Source organism: Epinephelus moara, chromosome 21 (assembly GCF_006386435.1).
Source record: "Epinephelus moara isolate mb chromosome 21, YSFRI_EMoa_1.0, whole genome shotgun sequence".
Classification (NCBI taxonomy): Eukaryota; Metazoa; Chordata; class Actinopteri; order Perciformes; family Serranidae; genus Epinephelus; species Epinephelus moara.
The window spans coordinates 13,592,452-13,612,488 of NC_065526.1; the positions used below are offsets into that span (position 1 = coordinate 13,592,452).

A 20,037-nucleotide genomic window follows, 5' to 3' on the forward strand; every position below is an offset into this window, starting at 1 on the left:
CTCCATATTTGGTCTGTACAGGGACATTTTAAAATGGGGGTCTATGAGGATTGACTCGCCTCTGGAGCCAGCCTCAAGTGACCATTCCATGAACTGCAGCTTTTAAAATACTTCTGTGTTGGCTTCATTTTTCCGCAATGGAGACTGCCCTTTGGTTAACTGGCTTTTTTCTGACTCTACCCCCCCAGATTGCTTGGCAGCTCCCTCCGGAGCCACAAAAGGCTTTTTGCAACTTTTTTCATACGTGTAGTCGGCTGATGAGGTGCGTAGGTGACAAGGTCAGATTTTCAAATTTTAGGAAGATGAAGAGACCTTGAGCAAGACACTCAAAACATTTCTTTAATGTGAGCCTGACCCCTTTCCTCAATATGATCCTAAAATTAGAAATAAAATGCCCTATGACATCTTTAAATATGACTCTAATAATGTGTGTAAGAAAACACTGGAGAGAAAAACAAAATTAATTTAGAATCCCTCTGGGATTTGACAGCACAAAATAAAAGACTGCATGAGCAAACAATGGGGCAGGAACTTGTAGTCTCTGAGTGCCGGCTGAGAAGCTACAGTAAAACCAATCCACTGCTCTGCCAGCACTTCCTCTCTGAGAGGGACCCAGTGAATTGAGAGGCTAACCTCTACAAGGAGGCCCACAGAGAGGAAACCACTACAATGCCAACTCTCAAAGCAGATGCCAGTGTCAGGGCCAGAGCCATGTCACTGAGTACTGAAACTTTAAATTTATACAGACCCTGTTTGCAATATCCGATATATCTGCTGACTGGGTTTTAAATATTGTGGATATGAGTCATCATCAAGTCTGTCTGCATTGTTTTTGCATTTTCATAAGTCATATGTACTCCAAGTAAATACCACTGATATCACCACTCTCTATATGTCATTAATTCATGATTAGAACTCATTGTAATTAATTTCTTCAAATAAATATCAACAGATATTTATGTTTTATTCTCATTCTTTATCTGAATAGGCCACTTTAACTTGTTGCAGCAGGGAAAGCACAGGTGTGAGTAATCATGTTAATTACTGAAATGAAGCCGTTAATGTTATTATTTACACTTGTGCTTTTCCTGCAGTGACCTGTCAATATGCTGTGAAATAAAGGCTTTAACTGTATTTTTCTACATTTTCACAAGCTTAATGACAATTAGTCAGACCGCCTAAGGATACTTTCTAACATCATCTTTTCCAGTGTAACATAATCAACACATGTTGATATGGAACCATAAGTACCTGAGCGCAGGAGGAGACCTACGCACACAGCTGTTTATTCACGGAAGTGCAAGTGCTAATATTTTTGATGCAATGTGCATCTGAGTCAGACAATAAAAAAGTAACCAAGGGATCCCTGCACTTATCAATTTTAGATCCCCACCACACTGCCCACGCCAAACATATAACACAGACTGTATATTGCTCTTGGTGCATCAACCCTCATACTGTAAATACTGCACAAAGCCAGAGCAAGCTCTGAAAACAATAAACATCCAGTTCTACACACAACCACACACAGGCATGTATTGTACATGCACTCTCCTCTCTCTTTCTCTCTCTATGCCTTTATCGGCTTATTGTTGTGTGTCACCTGAGGCATGGATCAAATAGGTGGAACAGGAGGCACCGTTATGGTGGACAGCCCTCTTGTGGTTAAAGGCACAATTACAGTGGAAGGCTGTCCGGAAATTGTACTCTCAATAGGAAAGGTGGAAAGCTTTAGGTACGCTACCAGGACAGAGTTCATGCTCAATCATGCACTTCCAGCTCATACTCACAGCTGCATACAGTGCAACAGCTCATACAGTTTGTCTCTCACCTCCCAGAGGCTCTTGAATTCCCTCTGTTCGATGCGGAGTAGCTCGCTGGTCTCTCTGCTGACAATGGTAGCATGGCGTGGTGTGTTGTCCAGGATGGACTCCCCGAACGCTGTCCCGATCCCCAGTGTACAGATAGTGACGGCATCCTGCACACCAACACAACATATTTGTTAAAACTATGGCTTGTAAGAGAATGAATGTGTGGGAGTCAATAACATGCTTCAGTTTAAAGGGTCCAACCTGGACCCTACTTTCCTATGTGTCGGTGTCTAAGTAAGTAATGGAAACAACAATGTTTGAAACTGGCAAAGTATTCAGTGAGACTGCTGCAGCCGGCAGCAGCGACACAGACTGCACTGTAACCACTTGGGCAATTATGCACCGTCATTGTATATCCACTAAAAGTGCTTGTTTTTGCCACTGACAGGCTCATATTGTTATTCTAAGTATCTGAAAACACTGCGCAAAGGATCCCTGCAGTGGCTGACCTTTTTGTTAAAATGTGAGATTCTTTTTGTTTAACCAGAAACAGCCCCCAAATCACTGCTGACAAATCCAACAGACTCCATTTAAATATAAAGTAATTTTAGCATGTATAGACCCAGCATATTTTCACATCTAACTGCGTAAAATTAAGGATTTATTTCAGCCAAGCCAGGTGGCAATTGTTGGAACAATGTAAAGATAAATCAAGACAGCCTTTTTGAGTTTTATTTTGTTTCTGACAACTTCAATTTAAGTGTGTTTTAAAATGACAAAAAAATACTGTTTACTTAAATGGAGTCTGGTTATTTTGGAGCTGTTTCTATTGTAAAAGTAATTTCACTCTTAAGTAAAAAGGTCTGTCTCTGTAGGGTCCTTTCCATAATGTTGTCAGACAATATGAGCCTGTCAGTGGCTTTTAGTGGACGTAAACTGTCAAACATAATTGCCCCGCGTGACTACGTTGCAGCCTGTTTTGCAGCTGCAGCAGTCACACTCAATATTGGACCACTTTCAAAAATCATTGTCTCCATTAGTCACTTACATCCTTAAACATGGAAAAATAGGGTCCAGGCAGAAAAAAAAGCTGAATTTCCCATTAAGGCTTACGTACACTAAAATGAGTCTTTACATTGGAGTGATGGTCAGTTATACTAGTTCTGATTGTCGCTAAATTTTCCAACTGTGCTGCTGCTGGGGTTGCAACTAACAGTAAAAATACCCATTACAATTTTCTAGAGTCCAAGGTGATGTCATCAAATGTCTTGTTTTGTCTAACCAACAATCCGAAACACACATATATTAAATTTACTGTCATGTTGAGACAAGTGAAAGCAGCAAATCTTCACATTTTAGAAGCGACTGTCAAATAGTTTCTCTCATTTTCTGTCGATCGGCTTATCATTGCAGGCTTAAACACTACACAGCAGTAGCATAAATATATATCAAAAGGTTTGCTTCATAGAAATGAACTGACATGAAGAGCAGACAGATTAATATATGGTAAATAATGCAAATAAATTCAAAAATGAGAGACTGGTAAACTGAGTCTCCTGTAAGGAAAATATCTCTTGGTGCCGTATCTAATAGGACAGGCTAGAGGCAAGTAAACACGTGAACACACACACACACACACACACACACACACACACACATTCCCACACTGATTTAGACAAATATTCAGCATGCTATGAAACCTTTTCAGCTGTCCAAAGTGACATTTCAAATATAGCCACAGAAACTAGGCCACCAATGGCACTTTAGGGCTACATACATGAAAAGGACGTTTCACAATGGAAGGGCTTCTTATCTCCATCTTTAACAGGGAACAAATCCTCTCTCCCTCTCTCCAACAAAACATCACTCTCCTCCTCTATATGTACACTATAACCCTATTTCCACACTCTGGCATGAAGGGTATAACATGCAGCTGAAGGCACAATTCTCAGTGGACTTGTTTTCTGTGCTGTGGCAGCTTTGCTCTGGCATATTTAAGCAGGGAGACATGAGCTAATGTACTGGAACAATGTCAGCATTGAAGAGTCGTACAGCACCAGCTCTCTAACGAGGAGCACTTGTAGAGCAAAGTGGATCTTGACAGAGAAGGTTAGGATAAAAAAAGAGTAAAATGGCAGCCATGAGAAATGTTGTATCTTTAAAAAATTAGAAAGAAAATTACTAAATTCAGAGTTCAGTCATTTGTAATTTAAATGATTTACAGGAAACACAGAACAGACGCACAGCAGCATAGGTGAGGTCAAGCAGGATTTTATGTATAAAGCACCACTCTGACTAGAACTCTCTTGAATCTGATCTTACCTGGTGGTTGGCTGTTTCTGACACTTTGACGTCAAGAGAGCCGGACAACACAGCATACCAGCTGGTGCCTATGTCTCCCTGTCGAAACACTGCAGGCAATAAAATACATTAAACCTTATAGAGCACTGATATGAAAAAAAAACAAACAAAAAAAAACAGTTTACTCTAGACATGGCACGATACCAGAAATTTAGTAGTTGACACCAATACCAGTAAAATTCTACAATTCTCAACACCCAATTTGATACCCCAGTAAAAACATAAAATAAATAAATCTAATGTACAAAAACATACACTCCTCACCAGGCAGACCACCTCAAAAGCAGAATGCTAACTTTTACGGTGGTTTGCTCCAGGTGACAGGGTTGGCACAATATCAGATTTTCACTTCACCATCAGCATGGTGAAAAGAATTCATGATAATGACATTAGTGCGACATCTGTGGACATTTTGAAAATAAAAGTAATAATGCTATCAGTCAAATTAATCTTTAACTATTTATTGTGTGTTTTGTATCTTTTTTGCTAAATGAATTACACTTAAAATATCAACGTTAGGACGTGGAACGGGAGATAAAGCTAGAATAGAAAGACACAGAAATGATTTAAGAGCTGCTAGATTATTTATACAATATTATCATATGTGTATTACAGTATTAAGATTATATCAATATTTTATTTTTAGATATCACAGTCATCATCAATACCAGCATATCGCAACACCCCTACTCCATGAGACAACACATTTAAAATATTTGGTGGGGTTTCGTATTTGGTTGTATTTTTGGTTATATTTCTAAACACACAAACCTTCTTCTCAAAAATGGAGAAAAACTCTTTTATAAAACTTCCTCATGTTACTGTGATACAAATCCAAAAAGGTCTGAAAAATCAGTAAGCTGAATAATCCAGTCTGTTAAGAACAACTTCGATTGTGCTTTATATGGATATTTATTTATCAGAAAATAATCACTGTTTCCCAAAAAGGAGAGAGATGTCCTTTCATTATTTATGCTCAATTAAAAGGAGGGAAATGCCGACAAACAGTAGTTGCAAAGGTTTAGTGCTAAGACAGCTGGTTTATTTATCGATAACTTCACTGCAGAGAAAAAAAATCTTGCAAGTCATTTTATTCGGGGGAAAAACAGACATTCCCTGGTTCCAGCTTCTCAAATGTGAGGATTTGCAGCATTTCTCTCTTTTATATGAGTGTGAATATCTATGGAAGCGTATTGCATTCACTTGACAAATAAAAAAGCCCTGTTTTTCTGAGTAATTTTTTCCATTTTTCGGAGTAATTTATTTATTTTTCTGTTATTTGGTGTAATTTTTTCTGTTTTTCTGAGTAATATTTTCTGAGTAATTTTTTCCCTGTTTTTCGGGGTAATTTTTTTCTATTTTTCGGGGTAATTTTTTTCCTGAACGAGGAGACAAGATACTTCAAAATCTCGTGAGACGCTCCCACCTGGCACCTGCAAGTGACCCCTGCATCCATGGTGACTCCTGCTCATGGATGTATTTTGCATCCGTGCTCCTGCTCCTAGACAATTTCAACTACGGGATCAATAAGGGTAAGGCACGTAATTAGTTACACACTGGGTATGATAATCTAGCTATGTTTTCGACTGCATCCTTCTAGTGTAGGCCTATCGCTCAATCTAACAGGTTAGGTTAGTAACAGGTTGTAACAACGTTAGCTGACAAACGTGTATGGGGATGATTTCAGCTGTCAGGTAATGTTGTTACAACCTGTTACTGATCAACCTGATCCCGTAGTTGAAATTGTCTAGGAGCAGGAGCACGGATGCAAAATACATCCATGAGCATGAGTCACCATGGATGCAGGGGTCACTTGCAGGTGCCAGGTGGGAGCTTCTCGCAAGATTTTGAAGTATCTCGTCTCCTCGTTCAGGAAAAAAAAATTACCATGAAAAACAGAAAAAAAAATACCCCGAAAAACAGGGGGAAAATTACTCAGAAAAACAAAAAATATTACTCAGAAAAACAGGGGAAAAAATACTCAGAAAAAACAGAAAAAAATTACACCAAAAAACAGAAAAATAAAGAAATTACTCCGAAAAACAGAAAAAATTACTCAGAAAAATAGACAAGTGAAATTGTCAAGTGAATGCAATACGTTTCCGTAAATATCTACTGAATCTAAAAAAACTAAAAACTATTTGAAGACAATTTTCTGACATGTAACAGATACGACAATGATTTGAAAAGTAATTTACAGATAAATCGACTAATGCCAAAATGAGTTGCAGGCATAGAGATTTCTCCAGGACAGTGATTAAATGTGCCGACAACCATATTGTGCAAATGTGTTTAAAAAAAGGGTCTTGCATAATTCGTGTGTGGAGAGGTGTGTATACATGATTTAACATGATCACAGTGCTTTGCATTCCAATGCGTCAAACTTCAGTCGTAAAGGGGACAGTTCACCCCAAAATCAAAAATGCATATTTTTCATCTTACCTGTAGAACTGTTTATCAATCTAAATTGTTTTAGTGTGAGTTGCCAGAGTGTTTGAGCTATCGGCCATAGAGATGTCTGCCTTCTATCAAATATAAAGGAGTTCCTTTATATTCTTTTATTATACTCGGCTTGTGGTGCTCAATGCATCAAAACAATACAACTGAAAAACCTGCAGCAATGTCTTTTTCTAGTATATACATATAAATATGTATTTTTGATTTCTAGGTGAACTGTTCCTTCAAGAAAAAGAAAAGGGATCTTCTGCAGCACGACTGTCATATGATGATATACTGTTGCCTATATGCTGCATAATAATGCTTTACTACGGAGAGCTATTCTGAGCCTGAAGCATCTACTGTCGTACACAAAACCACAGCCGTGTAATTTTATAATCCAACTGTACTGATATGTTTGTAGGTTTCTGTATGTGTGTGTACATGTACATACATGTGATGCCTTTCTCCAGGCACTCATAGAAGGCACAGGCACAGATCTGCAGTAAGAGCGGAGGTGGGAACCTATGGAAGGCTTTGACTTCTCTCAATCTGGTCAGAATGATGTCCACATCCTCTCCCGAGCGCTCCGAGGGCCTGTGCAGACAAGAACCATCATTAGGTCCAACATTAGGTGTTAAAGAACCATATCAGTGGTTTTTCATATTTTGGTCCATTAACTGCAAAACTATTTTAAACAAAATGATTAACTGAATGATGGAACTTGTTCACTGTGATGGATTATCTATCTTAAGCATGTGCACTGCTGCGTGGAGGCAAGAAATAAATCAAAAATCTACTGTATGCTTTGAAGAGCAGTTAACAGTGATGTTAAATGTTTGCAATTAGCAGTTAATGGACTAAAACATGAAAAAAATTGCTTGGTATTGTTCTTTAAGATAAAAGCTTTATTGTTTTAGTGTTATCTGTGTATTTGTGTGTGCACGCGTGTGTGAGTACGTCGCCTCATTGTTCGGCCTGGTGTCTTAGCGATAACAGCGTAAACCCGCAGGCGTTACTTCTCTCAGCTCAGACCCCCCACAGGGTGTTGATGTAAGATCTCATTTGTACTGCTGCTATTTCTAATACGCTTAAATCTGAACACACACACAGGAGCACGTCATTATTGGACGTCTACGTGGGCGCACAGACACAAGAAGACACAGAAGTTGGATCTGAGAGCTTAAACATTCTGCTCTGCAATGTGGTGGAGAAAAACCACACAGCCAAGACGTCTCAGAGTAACACACACTGCATTTAGCCCCATTCATTCACTTATTTTCCTTTGCTAGTGACTCATCCTTGCACGTGTGTTCATACAGAATAGCTAATGCACTGTGGGCTTCTTCCTTCACAGACGAGAGGCAGTCTATCCCCTCTCCTCCTTCAGCTCCCACCTCTTTCCTCGCTCCCAGCTCTCTTCTTTGTCTGCTTCCACCAAACATTTTTCCAATCTCATCCATTTTTCTCCTTTCCTCTCTCCAGACCTGTTTCTCTCAGGAACACAGGATGGAAAAGAACAGATGAACCTCTTTCTTCTTTAAGCTACCCATTTTCTCCTCTCCATTACTGGCACTTCCTTCTATCCATTAAGTCCCACCACTAACACACCTGCCCTCACCATCCTTCCATTATTATCCCTTTATTTCTGCTTTGCAAGCTCACAGGCAGCGATGACTCCCCCTGTACCCACACGCACATGTACATACAGAGATAAACACACATATATTTGTAGCCCCGAGCTGCAGTAGATTGTCTTCCATAGCCAGGACGATACTCCCAGATAAACACAGACTTAGCCTAAAGGGCTGCACTGCACATCACATCTTCCAGTCCCACAACATCTGCCACGAGCTCAGGGCCATTACAGATGGGTCTCTCGCTCTGTCTTTTCATCCCTTTTTTTGTCTCTGACTCATCCTCCCATCATCCTCCCACTGCCTGCGTATTGGCCCTCGGTGCTCCGACACGGCGTCATATACCAGTGTAGGCTCGGTTAATGGTTTAGACAGGTGGACTCCCACACACTGCAATTGGGAGAGACAAGGAGGTTAACTCTGCAGGGTTGAATGGGCAATACCAGCATCACCCTTCACCCATCCGTCTACAGTGAAACTGTTAACATCCGTCAGTTATAACCCCCCTGGTTGAATCCTTGTCCTTTCTCTCTGTCGTTGTCCCGTGCTTGCTCGCTCCCTGCCTGTCCAGAGGAATCTGCCTCCCTCATTGGTGTGAGACGGATGTGACCTGAGAGCTGTTCACCTTGTCTTACTCTCCCTCCATCCCTTTTGTCTCTCCTCCTTGACTTCTCCCTTCCTCAGCTTCCTCCCCGCTGCTATTCATGTCAGCAGAGATCTCAGCTTTCAACCACAAATTATAGACACACACACCCACCCGCGCACGCATGCAGGATTTACAAATTGACCAACATTCTGAAGAGAAAATCGAGAGACACCAGAAGGTTCTGCAGATTGTTTTAGGAAATATCCATCTGTAAAAAATCACTGTTTCCAGACAAATACATCATAGGTTGATTTGTGGCAGCCAAGCAAAATGTCAAACAGCCTCAACACAAACAAGATTTCCCGAGCTGGCAGATTATCATGTTACTGTGTCAGAGATACCCTCTCATTGTATGTACATATGTAGCTCTTGGAACATCCATCTGCATCACTGCTTACAACCTGAGATCCTGTTAAAAACGCTGAATATTAAATGAGCATAAGCACAGCTCAGTTAACAATTTATAATTTAAAAGTGACTCATCAAATTACTCATCTAGTCTCGTCATATCTGCAAATTAACCTACATAATGTAGGTATGAGATAATGGATTAAACTTAGAAGACTTTTTTCTTAAGGAAACTGCTTTTGTCTTCGACTTATTGTTTCTAATGTCATCTGAAAGTGTGTGAAATGGTCACGATGTTTTGTGCTTCTGTTCTCCTGCAGCAGAGGGACATTAAACCTCAGCTGGCATCTGGACCAGTGCTATGTGTGTGTGTGTGTGTGTGTGTGTGTGTGTGTGTGTGTGTGTTGACTGGTCCGTCTATTACCTGCCTGGGGCAAAACAAATCTGATCTTATCTCACATGCTTCACACTCACTGGCAATAAATGTCTTTGGCCAGATATATTAAGGACAGTCGTATCTTAACCTCTGTCTTTCTTTTCGCTTCCCCCCTTTCCCCGCCTCGCACTCCTCACTTGCTCACATCAACAGTTACTGTAGATGAAAGCTCCCAAACACACACACTGATGGATATTGATTGAATGAGGGGGTGCATAGCTGAGGAACACTGAGTGCTCCACAATAAGATCCTGTCGGGTCTAATCTTACGACCCTGGCTGCCCTTACTGACACCCACCTACTGCTGCATATCTCCTGCATGACATACAGTCCTGTGGTGTGCTGTTTTTTTAATTCTAAACAGATTGGACAACAATTGTAAAAACACTTTAGTACAGTAATGATTTTATGTCATGTGTTACCCAATTCTCCACGTTCAACGAGAAATTACACCCAATCAACCAGGAAACAATGAGACAACTAATCAATGAGTCAATCAACAGAAAAATGAATAGGCAATTAATTTGATTTTCATTAATTTTTAAAGCAAAATGCCTGAGATTTGGTGATTCCAGCTTCTCAAATGGGAATATTTGGTGGTTTTATGATAGAAAATTGAAGATCTTTGGGTTCTGGATTGTTGGTCGGACAAAAAAATTCATGTGATGCCAGGCTATGATAGGCATTTTTCACTATTTTAAAAACCAAACAATTAATCTATCAAGAAAATAATCAGTAAATTAATATTAAAATATGATACTAATGAGAAGTTGCAGCCCTACTCTTAATTACCTAAATCAAAGACAAAATATAGCAGCGCATCTATTTAGATCATCCATCCAGTATAATTACAGGTGAGGATGAGAAGACAAGATGGTAGCTTTGGGTTGCCAATAGTAACATGAGGATGTGTCATAGTGAGGTGTGTGGCTACAGCATGTGTGGGTGTGAGCTGTGGGTGCTTGTTATATGTATCATTGTTTGTTTTAGGTGTGAGGAGCATCATCTACAGTAATTACTGTATAGATGCCCTTTCGTCGTCTTTATTTATTCAAGCCCTCTCCCTTGGATGCTAAGCGTTTTTGGCACAGTACGCATGCAGCATGGGACCTTTAATGTTAGCTGGACGAATACAGTATGGATTAAAACAGCTTCTGGATTGTTATTAAATAATCTGTAAAGTGGCTGTTCAGTTATTTAAACCTGTTCATTCAAATCAGACAAATTCAGCCTCACATGCAGCACTGTGGCAAAAATGGAAGAATTTAGAATAACAATGCACTGCCCTGACTCTAATCCCTGTTTGGAGGAAATCATCAGCACACATGCCTTAATAGTATTTTAAAAATGTATGGCTATTTGATTTAAGCACACAGACATAAACCATCAGCCATGTATCACAGCCCATGCAGTGCAGAGACATCCCAGTGAACCTCGAAGCCACCAACGCCTTTTTGACCGTACAGATACACAAACAGGATCTTATTCTTTTTAATAAACAGGGTGTTTATTGTCATGCACCGCAGCCTTTACCATCACTGGATTAGCGCTGTATATTCACTGTAAATGACGGTAACCTACAGTGTGCTAAAAACAAGGCGTATCATATTATTGCACACACTGCACACGCAGCGATCGCCGGTTGCGACTGATCACGTTGACGCGGATGAATGAAAGAGAGGCTGAGAAAACACAGTTTGTGGATGCGTGGCGTGGAAGTGTCTCGTGGAGTGAAATTCGCCCACCTTTTATCCAGACAGCAGATCCACTCCGCAGACGGAGACGAGTTGGGGGACATCTGCACCGCGACCATCTTCCCCGGTCGTGTGTCGGTGAGCGCTGTGATGCTACCGGAGGAGGCTTCCCGGTTGTCGGTGGTCGTTAATGAATGTGAGCTCCGGCTGCGCCCCCTCCCCGCCCCTCTGCTTCGAGCTGCCTCACACAACTACGGACTGCTGCTGCTGCTGCTGCCTTCATCATGGCATGCAGATGACTTGTCAGTCCGCCTATATGGGCTTCTTGAGGGCAGCTGAAGGGCTCACACATAAATACTGCAGTGCAATGATTGGAGACATAACTATCTATTATGGCAAATAAAAATAAGGACAGAATATATATCAACATGTCAGTAGTAGTAGGCTGGTGCAAGGTATATATTAAGCCTACAATAACCCATATTTAGGCCTACTGTTGGGTACAGTCAGTAGTGAAATGTGAGGTAGACACATCAACAAACTCAACTGTATATTTGGTCAAATACCTCAATACTCAGGGTTGAAACTACAGGTGCTTTCAAAGGATACATGTACCAGTGGTGAGCACATGGGTGGGGAGTGCAGGGCAGGGCAGCACAGGTGCCCCCCCTGTTGTTCTGGCCAGCCCAAACGCCTCTCCAGCTAGCCAAGGTGCTGCTCTAGTGTTACTATATGATGCTGTAGAGAACAAGCAGAATGTAAATGATAACATATATTTTCCAACAACAGGCTTTTTTTGTCACAAAAGTAATTTGCAGGCAGTGCAACCAGTGCTTACATGCTGACTGCAAAGAAAACAAAAAGGTTTAAAAAAAAACTGCAGGTAAATCTGGAGTCTCAAGCCATGTGCATCAAGACCCCTGGGGAGTGTGCCGAACTTTGAAGCCAATTTGACATAGTGGACAAACAGTGTAACTACAACTTCCCCAGGAGTCCATCACAAGATGCCACTGGGCCCCAACAGACTTCTTCCCCACAGTGGAAACTTTTAAAAAAAAAAAAATCATAACCCCAAAATGACTTGTTTCACGATCAGACTTTGATCCATTCGGTCCGATAACATTTCTAACGTCTAGAAGGGCCACACAATTAAATCATTTTTAAGTCTTCAGAGGGCTAATCTGGAAGCAGCCAGGAGAAGTTAGCCACTCAACCAACAAAGTCTCGAGTGCGTTCATTCTATGGGTCCATTAAAGCATTTTACATCTGCAGGAAGATGGCTGCTGAGGGTAAATAGCAACCATAACTAATAGGCTATTTGAACATTTGTTTAAAATTTGAACAGCATATAATAAGGTGAATTTCAGAACAACAAATGAAAAAGTTTAAAATGAGCAGTTTTAATTACTGTAATTCCTCCAATCTGACTTGACAATGTCATCACATCAGGTTAAAATGTAAGGGTCAGGAACAGCTAAAGCTGGGGAGAGATTTGTGGTAGTGGGAGTTCATTGACAGTGCAGACAGGCTGAACAGGCTGAGAAAGACCAGAAAATTGCCAGGACAGTTTTGGAGCTGCTTTTTTGATCCATAAAATTCCTTGGACTCAAGGGACTACTTCTACAGCGGGCATAAGAATCAGGATGGAGTGTTACGGTAGTTAATGATGTAGCAGACGATGAGCGGACATATGAGTTGCCCAGGGCACCTGAGTGGCTTCAGCATAAAGACAACTGGATGTCGGACACCATTCAGAATGAAATATCAGAAATTTTGGCACATGCATACCGGAGAGAAATTGTGTCTGAGGCGAGGGAGCGCACATTCTTTGGTTCAGCATTCAATGGTTGATGTAACCACCAATGTAAGTATACATCCGAGCAGTTTTCCTGTAGCTCCTGTGTAAGTGTGTGCGCACACACAGTCATGCACAATATGCAGCACCCCTCAGCAAAAATATGTTCGCCTGCATATGGCATTTGATTAGATTAGTCAAATGTGTCAAAATTAACAGGTGAGAAAATTATCTCGTGTTGCAAATTGCAGCTTGCATGTTGGCTGAAATGGGCTCCTGGTACCCCCATCTTCTTTGAAGTCCTGGTAGGGCCAAAGAGTCGTGTCAAACAACTCTGGGGATTCTTGAAAATGCTGACTATTTGGGGTCAAAGATCAACTAAGTTGCCATAACACACCAGTGAAACCCACCCAGTGCAACACAGGTCAACAAGATTTCTGTTCCTGTTCAATTTCAATGGGATGTGAGTCACCAAGGCAATGTGGGATAGCAGGCAACATGAAATTGGTATGCAACATGAGGAAAGGGGAGGGGTATAAATACAGACATTTTTAACTTCATGCAGATAAGGGAGAACTGGGTCAGGAAGTAGCAAAGGGATCTTCCAAAAACTGACGACAGCCTGTCTTGACTGTCTGGGAAATTGATGGGCTGCTTACTTTGTAACAACTGTTTATGGGCTTAATACGCTGACAGGACCACTGCACCAAGGGAAGCTGTGGAGACGAGATGTTGCTCGATTTTTGCTTGAAGCAGGCCTTTTCACTTAGACAGTGAGTGGACACTACTGATTGGTGACCAACAGGACAGGGACAACCTAACCAGTCAATGCTAGTCCAGGCTTAAGACTAAGAAAAGACATAACTATTTTAGATATGTGGTGTTCTATCAAAATACATACTGATAACAGGCTTTGTTAAGACTGAAATCTTGTTATGAGGAAGGAGCCAAATCAGAACACTGTCAGTATTAAGTCATCCCTTTCAGGCAAAAATAAACAAACTGAATACGAACACTGTTCCCGTACACAGAGTTGTTTATGTGCCTAAATAAAGAGCAGTGCAAGACGCGACTGCTGTGGCCTTGAAGGATGCCTCATGTGAAACGGTGTATAAACAGCAACAAAGCAGCGTTAGTTTCACTTGTTTTGTTTCAACCTGAGTGAAGAGAGCGAGGCGTTGGCAGCAGCAGAGGTGCAGCTTGTCACCAGGATGACCGCAGCCACCGCAGCAAAGGGAGGAAGGGAATGGAACAGAGAGGGAAAGGGAGGGAGGGAGGGCAGATGAGCAGTAGCAGGGAGGTTTTGAGCACCCAGCATTGCCTAAACCATAACTTATGTCCCATGCACACTCAATGAGAGAATAAGGAGAGGGCGAGCAGGAGATGCAAGACGTATTTAGAGATCTGCTCTGTGTGCGGTGTCTTTTCTGGAAAATCATGGCAGGTCGGAGAGAAGGAGGACAACAAGGATTGTTTGTAACATGACAAATGAGACATGAGGGAGGCAGGAGAATTACTGTTACATGTCAGACTACTTAGACTTAGACCCTCTTTTTCTCCCTACATCCAGCACGCTGACATCGTAAATTGCACTGCGTCAGGTGAATTACAATGTGTGAATGTGCGCACTTGTTGCTACCGTGTGTGTGTGTGTGTGCTTATGCTTGCCTTAACGCATCTGTTCAAAATGGCACTACAGCATGCATGACTGTAATCCTGGAGGGTGACTGAGCAAGTTTTCACCATATTGTTAAAATGAAGTGCACGTGCATGTGTGTGTGTGTCAGCGCCAGCTGTCTCAGATATCTAACGTTTTATTTTTAAGATGCTCTTTCTGAAAAATTTGGAGAAAGCAAGCTACATTAAGAACATCAAGTCATGTATACATATATTTTATGTACTGTATCCTCATGGCTATTTCTGAGGATATCATCATGGATGATGGATGAATTGGCATATGTATTTAAAGCCTGGTTTATGTCTGTAATGGTCACTGAATTCCTGGCTGTCAAACAGGTGGGGTTTAAGTGAATGAAACAGAAAGAAGGGAAGTGTTGCTATTATTATTACATTTTATTTATTATTAATATTGTTTTTATTTTATTTTATTTTCCTCTTTTTCTGCATGTTTTTGTTTTGTGCTTGCTCTAGGTCCATGTACACTGTCTTGTAGGGCCGCAACTAATAGTAAATATGGTGATAATAATAATCATAAAGTCTTATCTATCAATATTCAGAATATGTCTGGCAAAATATATACGTCCACTGATCTAATCTATTCAAATTTCATCAGTTAAGGTTCCCTTTTTTATTTTTTTCTTCAAGTATTTTATTTATTTATTCATTTTTAAGTATGTTCTATGTCTTTTATATGGAAAAAAGCATGGCAATACTGTTTTGTCATCTTTGCAAACAATGCTGCATCATAAAAATATTTGAGTCAATCCATCAAGGGTCTGACTTGGTTCCAAAAACACAACATATTTTCTATAACAGCTGTTGTCTACTGCATTAAATACAAAAAAAAATCTGGGGATTCTGCAGGTCAAAAAAATCAGTGCTGACGCTGGGGATGAAGATCAGTTTTTATCGGTTTTGACCCTGGTGAGAAATGAGTCGATAAGTCTGTCAGTGTCAGTGCAAAGCTCTACATATTCATCCACACAGGATTGCATCATTATTAGTAATGTTGCTAAAATAATACACAATGTGCAGTACACACATCGAGACACAAAGTGGCAGTATCATTGTTTATGGATTCATAGATGCAGCAACACTCGAGCTATAAAAAGTGTCGTTCAAGGGACACGGCAGACTGATTCACAGCGCCGTATAAACTAAGTGTGCAGAGCTGCAGAACTGCTACATTGTGCTTTGCTCATTTAAACTGCTGACTTGTGTGTTCATCCCAGCCATCGGTCGAGTATACAGAGTGTGTGTGTGTGTGTGTGCGTGTGAATTTAAATGTTCAGAGGATTGAGTCCAATTCCCTCGTGAAGCTGGGAAACTCAAAATACGGTTGACTGAACAGATAACCATATGGGGCATGACTGTCTGCCAAATGCAGCCTACATGACACACCCACACCAGCACACACACACACACACACACACACACACACAGCTAATATCATCAGCTGTCAGACATTATCTCAGTCTAAAGAAAGCATCTGTCCTTTCCCCCTAATTTGACTCTTTAAATTAACAGTGTTCATGCAGTAGTAGCTCATTAATGAGGGATTGAAAATTATAATTAGTACGACAGCCACATTTTTATGCCGATTTTTACATAAATACTTAACATAACCATTTTTTGTGTCTTAAAGGTCCAGTGTGGGATTTAGGGGGGTATATTGGCAGAAATGGAATATAATATTAAACATTATGTTTTCCTTTGGGTATAATCGCCTGAAACTAAAAATTACTCTGTTTTTGTTACCTCTGAATGAGCCATTCATATCTTCCTAAGTAGCGGGTCCCCTCCATGGATGTAAAGAGACCTAAATACAGTGTTAGAGGCGGGGCCCTGATCATTTCTATGAAAGTTGCTCAGAAGCGCATGAAGCCAAAAAGTGCAGGGTATAAAATTACCCTGATGATCAGCACTGCTTCTGCACTGTGTGACCCATAGAGCAGGCACATTAGACATTTTGCCCACAAAGCCGTCTTCTTTCAGTTTAGCGCTCCGCTAAGTTGAAGGGGGGTGAAATTGTGTAATTGTGTGGCTCTTTTAGACTTTCCAAATGCTGTCAGACTGAATGGATCACATTCTGATAGTAAAATAAGTCATTTTGCGTGGGCTGTGATGCTCAAAAAATGCATCCACTTATTTAAAGACGTCTCTTTCACAATGAAAGTCTATGGGGAAAAGGTCTTTTCAGGCCACTTGGCATCACATGATGGATTTAATTCCTCTGTTTGGCTACGATGAAAATTGGCCTCAATGCCCGACGCACTTCCTGGGGGCCTGGTCCTCTTCCACAGAGTCTGCTGTGTTGTTTCTACAGTAGCTCAGGATGGACAAATCAAACACTAGCTCTAAATAGGGCCATTCATGTTTTCATGACGGGTACCATGGTTTTCTGCAACCTCACCGCTAGATGCCACTCAATCCTACACAGTAGACCAGTGACTGCAACCTTTTCTATTCCAAAGCGCCATTTTTAGCAAAAATAAAATAAAAATAATAATAATAATTCTGTCTGGAGTCACAATACATATTTGAGCCCTATAATGAAGGTAACACAGCCTGATAAGTCTAAATTAGCTATCAACTTATGGGTCTGAACAGGCACATGACAGAAACTGATATACAGTGTCCACCAATAAGTTTGGCGTCTTAGCGTTTATCGTATGATTATACCAGAGACTGATATACACTGTCTGTGAGATTTAAATAAAATCAAGAGTGACAGCAAAATATGCTGCTGTGTCTTCTAGATTTGTGTAAAAGCTACTAACACCGATTAGTTTTGCTTTAACATCATTAAAAGGTGTGGCTTAGCAAAAGGTGAAGCCTCATCTTCCTTTACATGCTCAATTATCATCATCCAGCTCAACGCTAAGACTGTTCACAAACCCAAACAGAATGGCAGCGCTGTAAATACTCGCAGTGTGTGTAGACATGACTGTCATCATGCCCAGTTTTAAAATCCTTATGTGAGTGAGGAGGGAAGAACGCAAACTTGTGTGGAAGTCAAGGTGACCTGCTGCTGTTGAGAGAAATGGGAGGTGAGGATTATGTTGGCACACACAGATCCCTATATTTCTCATACCTGCTATTAATTTTAAATGCCACTGTTAAATAGAGGGGATATGGTATTATTTCCCAGCAGTTATAGCTGTAATTTACTGCTCTCTCCACTTGAATGACTCAATTCATATGACTGCCACCTGCTTTCACATTTCCGCCGCCCCTACCAATCCAGGTTAAATTTCTGCCTCCAGTCTTTGTCTCCATCTTCTTTGCTTCACTCACTTTCTTGCAGCCTATAACTCTCTAAATTTACTTTGCCAACCACCCTGACATCACTCCCTCATTTTCCATCTCTACTTCAATTCACTTTTCCTCCCTCCCCTCCCTTAGCCTCATTCAGAAGAAGGCTTTTGTGATTGGCCAGTATTTATATCAACTAGGTCCCAGTGCCACCTGGGACAATGGTCTCCAGTCAGATCCAGGTCACACCGAGCAGAACCATTCTTTCGGCTCTGCACCGATCAGTCCAGTCCAGTCCAGTCCAGTCCATCTGCCACACGAGCCAGCTTCGCAGACAGACATAGGTACTGCACCGACTCACCCACTGGCATCACACACACACACACACACACACACACACACACAGGTAGGTAGGTACACACACACACACACACACACATCAGCAGGTGCTGCATCACTGCTCCCGTTTGCCTCACACACAAACAGGTAGACAGTGTGAGATCTGGCTGACTGCACTAACCTGCATCATGCACACAGGTGAATATTCACACAAAGCTTACCTCTGAGCCCAGGAGGACCTTTGTCAAAGTGATATCGGTTTTCACAGCAGATGGCAGCCCTGGCAGTGATGCTGAGAGGCAGGTAAAGGTAAGTGCATGTAACCTGCATGTTTGACAGTAGTGTAAAACACAACAGTAGATTACATGTGCAGTGTGTGATGCCAAAATGTAAATAGTATAGTGGAGAGACATTGTAAAGGGGCAGTAAACGCAGCATCACTCACATTGTATTCCCACTTAGCATTGTAGTAATTTAACACAATGGCAGTATTTTAACAAGCTGAAGGAAGCTGTGACTACATTGTTTATTCTTCCTGCTGTAGATAAATAAATTATAGGGGCACACAACAAACAACTGGCCCTCCAAATGTAGGCTAACTTGCCCCAGTGCTGGTACGGACTCACCGCCAGTGTTTCACAGTTACTGGAGTAGTTTACACAGGATTACCGGAGGATAATCCATTTACAGTATTTAGAGACATGAGTCGCCATCTGTCAGTATTTATCACAGCGAGGGAGCCGTCAGCACTGACTGACAGCAAACAAAACACTTCTCCGGTAAGATAAAGCTGTAGAGAACAGTGTTAGAAAATGCTACCAAGCTAACATTAGTGTAAACTGGCTAATTATGAAGTTTAGCTAACGGTTAATTGAAGGGTCCCAACGTCTGTCGCGACCTTTAAACTGCGCGCGCACTCCGGCCAGGTTGTTGAGATTTGCTGCCTTCAAATGCTGTCGTAAACTCCAGCTTCTATCATGTCGTGTTGCAGATTCCTTCGCAGCTAGCGTCAAGGTTAATGGCCCAAAATATTCCCGTTTTAATTTAGGTTGTACAGTAGAGTAACACTGAAGAGAATACAAACACATGAGCCGTCAAAGTGATGTTCAGTAATGCTAATTAACTTAGCAAGTTGAGTAAACTACTGAAATGCACAAGCTGTAGCTTCAGTTTTTTAGTTGGTACATAATGTGAAGACAATAAGAGCAAAAAGAGGGAAATCACAGGCACCAATATTAACCCTTTCACGCTTAGTGGTCAGCTATTTGTATACCTTACCTTACCTTACCTTACTTGTATACCCCCCTCACATTTTGGGGTTACTTTGGGTGTACTTCATCCTACTTAACTTGCACCTGTTGTCCTCGTTCATGGACACTTTTTGGTCCCATCTAGTGGCCCTGGTGGAGCACAGAGAAGACAATCAATCTTGACTATCTCGAGGGAGTAAATGTCATAACAAGGTTTCCCTCAGTGAACATGCAGAAGGATCTTGTGTACAATACATTAATCCATGTAAAACAAGATGGCAGCCATGTCTGCCAAGTCAGTCTGCAGCTGATCCCGACACAAAAGTGGACAGGGTCCAAAATCTGATCA

General features: G+C 41.2%; 1 protein-coding gene across 1 annotated transcript in view; it reads right to left on the minus strand.

Annotated features, from left to right (window-relative positions):
• LOC126382534 (rap guanine nucleotide exchange factor 4-like) overlaps window positions 1–11,570 on the minus strand; it is a 32,332-nt gene extending 20,762 nt beyond the window's left edge. Inside the window, exons 1-4 of the mRNA XM_050032450.1 lie at window positions 11,421–11,570; window positions 7,063–7,205; window positions 4,134–4,222; window positions 1,832–1,978 (exon numbers count right to left, since the gene is read on the minus strand). Of these exons, the coding sequence (XP_049888407.1) occupies window positions 1,832–1,978; window positions 4,134–4,222; window positions 7,063–7,205; window positions 11,421–11,488 (447 nt within the window). The 5' untranslated portion in view covers window positions 11,489–11,570. The remainder of the gene's footprint in view (window positions 1–1,831; window positions 1,979–4,133; window positions 4,223–7,062; window positions 7,206–11,420) is intronic.
• Window positions 11,571–20,037: the final 8,467 nt, after the last annotated feature.